Here is a 10,000-nt window from a genome sequence, read left to right as displayed (position 1 = left end):
CCACACCAAACAAGAATGACAAACACATTACGGGAGAACATCCGCACCGTAACACAACAGAACAAATACCCAGAAACCTTGCAGCACTAACTCTTCCGGGACGCTACAATATACACCCCCTGCTACCCGCTAAACCTCAACCCCGCCCACCTCAACCTCCTCATGCTCTCTCAGGGAGAGCATGTCCCAAATTCCAAGCTGCTGTTTTGAGGCATGTTAAAAAAAAATTATGCACTTTGTGACTTCAATAATAAATATGGCAGTGCCATGTTGGCATTTTTTTTCCATAACTTGAGTTGATTTATTTTGGAAAACCTTGTTACATTGTTTAATGCACAACAAAATTAGGCATAATATTGTGTTAATTCCACGACTGTATATATCGGTATCGGTTGATATCGGAATCGGTAATTAAGAGTTGGACAATATCGGGATATCGGCAAAAAAAACATTATCGGACATCTCTAGTTGTGAATGCTAACTTGTGAATGCCAGCTCCCCCATCTACCCCCCCCTCCTTTTTACTTTTGAACAAAAGACAGCTACTATGACCACCCCCGAACTGTGAACCATCACTGTAGACACTGTTCCCCTTTGATCACTAAAGACACTTTAAACTGCTGCTGGGACCCAATGTCACCTCCATATTTATACTGTTGACTGTCAATCAGAATGTGGCAATAATGTTATGCTACTCACTGTGCCTTGTATATAGCTTATACTTTTTCTTTATACCTTATTTTAAACTGCTAAACTCTATATTTTTTATTAGAGATGTCCGATGATGGCTTTTTTGCTCATATCCGATATTCCGATATTGTCCAACTCTTAATTACCGATTCCGATATCAACCGATACCGATATATACAGTCATATATACACATTATTATGCCTAATTTTGTTGTGATGCCCCGCTGGATGCATTAAACAATGTAACAAGGTTTTCTAAAATAAATAAACTCAAATTATGGAAAAAAAATGCCAACATGGCACTGCCATATTTATTATTGAAGTCACAAAGTGCATTATTTTTTTTTAACATGCCTCAAAACAGCAGCTTGGAATTTGGGACATGAGAGCATGAGGAGGTTGAGGTGGGCGGGGTTGAGGTAGGAGGGTAGGGGGTAGCAGGGGGTGTATATTGTAGCGTCCCGGAAGAGTTAGTGCTGCAAGGGGTTCTGGGTATTTGCTCTGTTGTGTTTATGTTGTGTTACGGTGTGGATGTTGGTTCATTGAAAATAAAACAGCAAAGTCCATTTGGCTGTCATCTGTTTTAATATGAGACACAATTGTGTTAAAGTCATGATTTTTTTTTTTTCATACTTGAAATAAGAAATTATTACTTTAAAAAAGTAGTTTTATACTTGTGAGTGTTGATGACAGCTTTGCAACAGTTGATATTCTAGTTTCAAGCATGTTTTACTCAATATAGGTCATCAAATCTCAGCAACAAGCTGTAATATCTTCCTGAGATCATTTAGGACCAAAACTGTCAGAAAAATTGTATGTAAATTATCAAAAACACTTTCCGTTCTGAGTTCCCAATGAACAGACAAGAGGCTGTTTTTGTTGCACCAAGCAAAGGCTTGGAAAATTCCATTGTGTACGATGAGAGGAGATGGGAGGAGACGGGAGGGGGTTATCTAATGTCATCGAAGACCTGCTCAAGCTGAAGCCAGGACCAGCCCAAGCCCGAGGCATCTTTTTCTTTTGTGTTAATGTGACCGAAAACAATTACTGTTTACATACTCCCCGTTCCTTTAGAAACAGATGTTATGTCAACAGGGAATATCCAAATAAAAAGAGGTGGCGCACAATCTTTCGCCAGAGCGTGGGTGACACTGTAAGAGGCTACAGTGTCAATTGAGCTAAATTGAATTCTGTCTCTGTTTGATTCTTTGCTTCTTGTCTTGTTTCATAGATGTCATCAGTGTTTGAACCTGACAAAAACCCTTAAAACAAGTAAAACACTAACATAAAATCTGCTTAATGAGAAGAATGATCTTATCAGACAGAAAATAAGCAAATTTCACCCTTATTTGAGATATTTAATCTTACTCAGATTTCAGTTTTTGCAGTGTGCTTCTTCCTACTCCTTTTCGTACGCACCGTAACGAACCCACAGGAAATATACGTGACGTGTTACGTTGTATTTGTATGGTATGCACCTTCGAAATAAAGTGAAAGCAACCCCCAAAAAATAAACCCTACTCTCTCCGTCCTCAGATACGCCATCTTGGACAAGGACTGTCCGCTCGCTATCAACCCAATCACAGGGCAGCTGTCCACCCTGAGGACTCTGGACCGTGAGCTGCAGGCCACACACATGTTCCAAGTTAAAGCCCAAGAGGAGCCAAGCGGTGCGTCACCCACACACACACACACACACACACACACACACACACACACACACACACACACACACACACACACACACACACACACACACACACACACACACACACACACACACACACACACACACACACACAGTTATTAATCCCTTTCAAAACAATAGATCCTCACAGGCAAATGGAATCCATGTGTGGGATAAGGTGCACACGGGGAGAGAGCTGCCGAGGCCAAACACATTATTTGCTCTCTGGAACAAGCTGCTCCTCTCACATGTGGCAAAAACACAGCACGGCGTCTATTAAGACACTTTTTTGTATTTTTTTTTAACGTCCCCCGCCAACACCTTGCCAACACACCTGGCCGACGCGCGGTGAGAGCAGGGGGAACAGGCGGTAAAATCCAATTAGAGGCGCTCTTTGTTCGCCTCCCAAGCACACTACGTATTTTTAGACCGACCCCAAGATCTGTTTCAGTGTTTGCCAGGGAAACACAATCGTCGACGAGGTTCCCTCCGTCAAGATAGTCGTGACGTTAAACGGCAGTCGGAAACGTGTCGTTTGACAGACAAACTCGCAAATAGAAACCTTTTGTCCGTTGACCTTAATCAGCTCAGCCGTGACAGAGACGTGCAGACGTGAAGCGGCTTTTAAAAACGCCAAGCTGACGCTTTGGAGGGGAAATAGAATAAAGGTACATAAACGAAACAAGTGAGTGACGTCTTTGTGGCGTCCTCGCTGACGGGATTATTTTAAACCGCGTTGTCTTTCCACCTGGCATCGCCACGGACGCCTGCAGGCAACCTGCTAGAAAGAAAAAACTTTTTTTTTAGGCCTGTCAAAAGTTAACGTGATAACAACGCATTAACTGTCAATTTCAATAACGAATTAAAAAACGCATCCTTTTTTTTTTTACCCTTGACAGCAGTTCACTGCTTAGTCATGAGCCACAAGCGGGAAAATAGCGAGCAGAAATGGACAAAAGGTACAAGTTAGACTGTTTTTTGCCTGGTATCGCCACAGACGCCTGTTGAGGATTTTTTTTCTGGCTTGCTGGAATATTATTTTATAACATGTTCTGGTCCAGTCCTCAATTATAGAATGATTAGCTGGCTGAATATTACATTTTATTTATAGATAGAATAATAATAGTAGAATAAAACATTGCCATGCAGAAATATGAACACCATTGACTTGTACAACATTTAATGTACAGAATATCAAAAGTATTTATTCAGGTAGAAATATCACGTATTACATGACCAAACGTTTTTGAAAATCAAAGGATAATCGTAACAATTCACATTTTGTGTGATTAATGCACAAAACTTGTATTTAACCCTACATTTCCCCCAAGGATCAATAAAGTATCTATCTAAACACGGTGTAGCTCCTTCTTTGAATGCAAGTGCTCCTACAGCAGGAATACAACTTCTGTATTCCTACAATTAAATTGGAGTTAACTATGGACAAAATGTGCTCACAATCAAATATTTTAATCGTTTGATAGCCCTAATTTTTTTTTCAAACCACAAGCTGCACGCCGAGTGATTGTCCGTTGCTGATTGCAGGGTTGGAGTCGTTCGTCAGAGTGAACATCGTGGTGGACGACGTCAACGACAACAAGCCCGAACTGGCCGTGGACGAGATCTTTGTCTGCGAGAACGACGCCGCAAAGACGGTACGTTTGTGGGACCTGTCGCTTCTTACACACACACACTACTGCAAGTAATACGAGAAAGTACACACACAATACTACAAGTAATACGAGAAAGTACACACACACTAGTACAAGTTATACGAGAAACTACACATACACTACTACAAGTACAATGAGAAAGTACACACACACTACTACAAGTAGTACGAGGAGGTACACACACACTACTACAAGTAATACGAGAAAGTACACACACACACACACTACTACAACTAATACGAAAATGTACACACACACTACTACAAGTAGTATGAGAAAGTACACACATAGTACAATAAGTAATACAAGAAACTACACACACACTACTACAAGTAGTATGAGGAAGCACACACACTGCTACAAGTAGTATGAGGAAGCACACACACACTGCTACAGGTAGTATGAGAAAGTACACACCCACTACTACAAGTAGTACGAGAAAGTACACACACAATACTACAAGTAATACGAGAAAGTACACACACACTAGTACAAGTAATACGAGAAACTACACATACACTACTACAAGTACAATGAGAAAGTACACACACACTACTACAAGTAGTACGAGGAGGTACACACACACTACTACAAGTAATACGAGAAAGTACACACACACACACACTACTACAACTAATACGAAAATGTACACACACACTACTACAAGTAGTATGAGAAAGTACACACATAGTACAATAAGTAATACAAGAAACTACACACACACTACTACAAGTAGTATGAGGAAGCACACACACACTGCTACAAGTAGTATGAGGAAGCACACACACACTGCTACAGGTAGTATGAGAAAGTACACACCCACTACTACAAGTAGTACGAGAAAGTACACACACAATACTACAAGTAATACGAGAAAGTACACACACACTAGTACAAGTAATACGAGAAACTACACTTACACTACTACAAGTACAATGAGAAAGTACACACACACTACTACAAGTAGTACGAGGAGGTACACACACACTACTACAAGTAATACGAGAAAGTGCACACACACACACACACTACTACAACTAATACGAAAATGTACACACACACTACTACAAGTAGTATGAGAAAGTACACACATAGTACAATAAGTAATACAAGAAACTACACACACACTACTACAAGTAGTATGAGGAAGCACACACACACTGCTACAAGTAGTACGAGGATGTACACACACACACTACTACAAGTAGTATGAGGAAGCACACACACACTGCTACAGGTAGTATGAGAAAGTACACACCCACTACTACAAGTAGTACGAGAAAGTACATACACACTACTACAAGTAGTATGAGAAAGTACACACACACGATTACAAGTAGTATGAGAAAGTACACACACATTACTACAAGTAGTACGAGAAAATACACACACAATAGTACAAGTAGTATGAGAAAGTACACACACACTACTACAAGTAGAATGAGAAAGTACACACACACACTAGTACAAGTAGTATGAGAAAGTACACACACACTACTACAAGTAGTATGAGAAAGTACACACACACTAGTACAAGTAGTATGAGAAAGTACACACACACTACTACAAGTAGTATGAGAAAGTACACACACACTAGTACAAGTAGGATGAGAAAGTACACACACACTACTACAAGTAGTACGAGAAAATACACACACAATAGTACAAGTAGTATGAGAAGTACACACACACTACTACAAGTAGTATGAGAAGTACACACACACTAGTACAAATAGTATGAGAAAGTACACACACACTAGTACAAGTAGTAGTAGAAGGAGAAGAAAGACTAAGTACTAAAAGACGTTGTGCTTGTTAATCACATTCCTCACTCCAATCCAAATGCAATCATTGTCAGGTTTATGAGGTTTGTAGTTGGGCATCAAACATTGATTCCCCACATGAAAGTGCAGTGTTCCATCAGGTGATCGGAACGCTGCGAGCCACGGACAAAGACGACCAGCCCGCCTCCTTCACCTTCGCTCTGGCGAGTCCCAGCTCCAACTTCTCCATCAGAGACTTTGGCAGTAAGTCCTCTCCTTCTTCCTTTCCTTGCTCTTCTAAAGATGGCATCGCTCGCTGCCTCTTGTTGCTAGGCAACCGCGGCAACTCGATTTATTTTTTCACGCCGCCGCTCGTTTTAAGTTGAAACCGTTCAAACTTCTGAAAAGGCGCGGCGAGGGATTTGGAGGCTGTCTGGGCTGCTGGGAGTTGTTTGCGGTTCTCAGCTGCAAATATTGGACTTAATGAGGGCAGGACTGTGCCTGTCAGTCTTTATGGACTTTTAAAAACAACCCCTGAAAAGGACAAGCGGTAAGAAATGGATGGATGGAATGAAGGAAAGTTCTAAAGGATGAATCACTCGGTGCACTCTCTCCCTTTTTTTTTTGCACCATGACTAGGGAAGGTTGTTTGGATTGGGTCATATAATTAAATGCTGTGCATTGAGTGCAGTCACTACGTTGTTACTGTTGTTGGCCACCTGATGGGGGTCACTGCAGCATATATTTATATATATATATATATTTTATTTTTTTATTTTTTTTCCTGCAGCATGACTAGGGAAGGTTGTTTGGATTGGGTCATATAATTAAATGCTGTGCATCATAGACAATCACTAGTCACTATCTTGTTACTGTCGTTGGCCACCATATGGGGTCACTGCAGCATTTTTTTTTCCTGCAACATGACTAGGGAAGGTTGTTTGGATTTTGTCATATAGGTAAATGCTGTGCATTATTAAAAAAATCACTAGTCACTATGTTGTAGCTGTGGTTGGCCGCCAGATGGGTCATTGCAGCATTTTTTCCCCCTGCAACATGACTAGGGAAGGTTGTTTGGGTTTGGTCATATAAGTAAATACTGTGCATTATAGACAATTACTAGTCACTATCCTGTTGCTGTTGTTGCCCACCAGATGGGGTCACTGCAGCATATACAGTATATATATGTTCTCCTGCAACATGACTAGGGAAGGTTGTTTGTATTGGGTCATGTATTTAATTGCTGTGCATCACAACAATCACGAGTCACTATCTTGTTACTGTTGTTGGCCACCAGATGGGGGTGACTGCATCATATATTTATTTTTTGTCCTGCAACATGACTAAGGAAGGTTGTTTGGATTGGGTCATATAATTAACTGCTGTGCCTCGTAGACAATTACTAGTCACTATTTTGTTACTGTTGTTGGCCACCAGATGGGGTCACTGCAGGAAATATATATATATATTCCTGCAACTTGAATAGGGAAGGTTGTTTGGATTTGGTCATATAAGTAAATGTTGTGCATTATAAACAATCACAAGTCACTATCTTGTTGCTGTGGTTGGCCACCATAATTATGGGGTCACTGCGGCATACATAAATATATATTTTTTTCCTGCAACATGACTAAGGAAGGTTGTTTGGATAGGGTCATATATTTAAATGCTTTGCATCATAGACAATCACTAGTCACTATCTTGTTACTGTTGTTGGCCACCAGATGGGGTCACTGCAACATATATATATATATTTTTTTCCTGCAACATGACTAGGGAAGGTTGTTTGGATTTGGTCATATAAGTAAATGCTGTGCATTGTAAACAATCACTAGTCACTATCTTGTTGCTTATATGACATTAACTCCTTTTGTCACCTACAACAACAACAAAGCTAACGCGGATGTTTTGTTCAGCTAGCTTAGCATTTGTTTGCTGCGAGCATCTTTAATGTACAAAACCCAAAACCAGTGAAGTTGGCACGTTGTGTAAATGGTAAATAAAAACAGAATACAATGATTTGAAAATACTTTTCAACTTATATTCAATTGAATACACTGCAAAGACAAGATACCTAACGTTCCAATGCTCATCAAACACTTATTTGGAACATCACATAGGTGAACAGGCTAATTGGGAAGAGGTGGGTGCCATGATTGGGTATAAAAGCAGCTCTCATGAAATACTCAGTCATCCAATAACAAGGATGTGGCGAGGGTCACCACTTTGTCAACAAATGCGTGAGCAAATTGTCCAACAGTTTAAGAACAACATTTCTCAACCAGCTATTGCAAGGAATTTAGGGATTTCACCATCTACGGTCCGTAATATCATCAAAAGGTTCAGAGAATCTGGAGAAATCACTGCACATAAGCAGCAAGGCTGAAAACCAACATTAAATGCCCGTGACCTTCGATTCCTCAGGCGGTACTGCATCAAAAACCGACATCAGTGTGTAAAGGATATCCCCGCATGGGCTCAGGAACACTTCAGAAAACCACTGTCAGTAACATATGTAAGTGCAAGTTAAAACTCTACTATGCAAAGCGAATACCATTTATCAACAACACCCAGAAATGCTGTCAGCTTCGCTGGGCCCGAGCTCATCTAAGATGGACTGATGCAAAGTGGAACAGTATTCTGTGGACTGACGAGTCCACACTTCAAATTGTTTTTAGAAACTGTGGACGTCGTGTCCTCCGGACCAAAGAGGAAAAGAACCATCCGGATTGTTATAGGCGCAAAGTTGAAAAGCCAGCATCTGTGATGGTATGGGGGTGTATTAGTGCCCAAGGCATGGGTAACTTACACATCTGTGACGGCACCATTAATGCTGAAAGGTACATACAGGTTTTGGAGCAACATATGTTGCCATCCAAGCAAGGTCTTTTTCATGGACGCCCCTGCTTATTTCATCAAGACAATGTTTTATGTACATATACTTCGTCGTATTTCCTGGTTGAGCCTGTTGATTAATTTTAGCAGTGCTGCCACCTAGCTGGAGGCTTGTGTAACGTTCAAGAACGCAAAAAAAGAGGCAATTACTGGAAGTCCCTTGCCCCTGATTCTTTATGTTTGAGAACCAGCGCTACAGTATGACGTGTACACGCTGACGTCAGCGTCTGACCGTCTTACGTCAGATCTCCAACTCTGGACACAAAAGCGTGGCCATCCCAAAAAAAAACGTCTTTTGATCACAGAACAATCCCGTCAAAAAAAAGAAGATGAAAGGCGAAGGAAAAGCGCTCCCGAGTGTTCTCATCAAATATTAAAGGTGTGAAGAGATGAAAGCATGAAACATTCAGGTGAAGTGTTGCCGAAGTCAAAGCTGAAATAACACGGCACGTTCCAGAAAGATAAACAGGAAGGGGAAAGAAAAAAGGCGGCCTCATCCATTTCCCGCGCGCCGGCGCCCGCGGGCGCTGACACGCCGAGTTGATGACGCAGGGAAGACAGATGAGTGCGATTTGGAGGAGAAGATGAGAGCAGGCTGGAGGGAGAAAGAGAGACTCGTACGAACAAGAATCACCTTTGGGTCGACCTCCGCCAAGGCCGATGTTGGGGAATATTCAGGAGAACGCCTGAGAATTGGCCTCCATTCTGCCAGAAGAAGATACAACTAGAGATGTCCGATAATGTCCTTTTTTGCCGATGTCTGATATTCCGATATTGTCCAACTCTTAAATACCGATTCCGATATCAACCGATACCGATATATACAGTCGTGGAATTAACACATTATTATGCCTAATTTTGTTGTGATGCCCCGCTGGATGCATTAAACAATGTAACAAGGTTTTCCAAAATAAATCAACTCAAGTTATGGGGAAAAAATGCCAACATGGCACTGCCATATTTATTATTGAAGTCACAAAGTGCATTATTTTTTTTTAACATGCCTCAAAACAGCAGCTTGGAATTTGGGACATGCTCTCCCTGAGAGAGCATGAGGAGGTTGAGGTGGGCAGGGTTGGGGAGGTGGGGTTGAGGTGGAGGGGGGTTAGAGGGTAGCGGGGGGTGTATATTGTAGCGTCCCGGAAGAGTTAGTGCTGCAAGGGGTTCTGGGTATTTGTTCTGTTGTGTTTATGTTGTGTTGGTCATTCTTGTTTGGTGTGGGTTCACAGTGTGGCGCATATTTGTAACAGTATTAAAGTTGTTTATACGGCCACCCTCAGTGTGACCTGTAT

The 10,000-nt window shown here is 41.3% G+C and overlaps 1 protein-coding gene across 1 annotated transcript in view; it reads left to right on the top strand.

The window, feature by feature from the left end:
• cdh5 (cadherin 5) overlaps positions 1-10,000 on the top strand; it is a 91,683-nt gene that overhangs the window by 51,872 nt on the left and 29,811 nt on the right. The window contains exons 9-11 of the mRNA XM_061966477.1: positions 2,227-2,360; positions 3,923-4,032; positions 5,975-6,077. Coding sequence (XP_061822461.1) covers positions 2,227-2,360; positions 3,923-4,032; positions 5,975-6,077 — 347 coding nt within the window. The remainder of the gene's footprint in view (positions 1-2,226; positions 2,361-3,922; positions 4,033-5,974; positions 6,078-10,000) is intronic.

The sequence above is a fragment of the Nerophis lumbriciformis genome, linkage group LG02 (assembly GCF_033978685.3).
Source record: "Nerophis lumbriciformis linkage group LG02, RoL_Nlum_v2.1, whole genome shotgun sequence".
In the NCBI taxonomy this organism is placed as follows: Eukaryota; Metazoa; Chordata; class Actinopteri; order Syngnathiformes; family Syngnathidae; genus Nerophis; species Nerophis lumbriciformis.
This window is presented reverse-complemented; position numbering and strand designations above follow the sequence as displayed.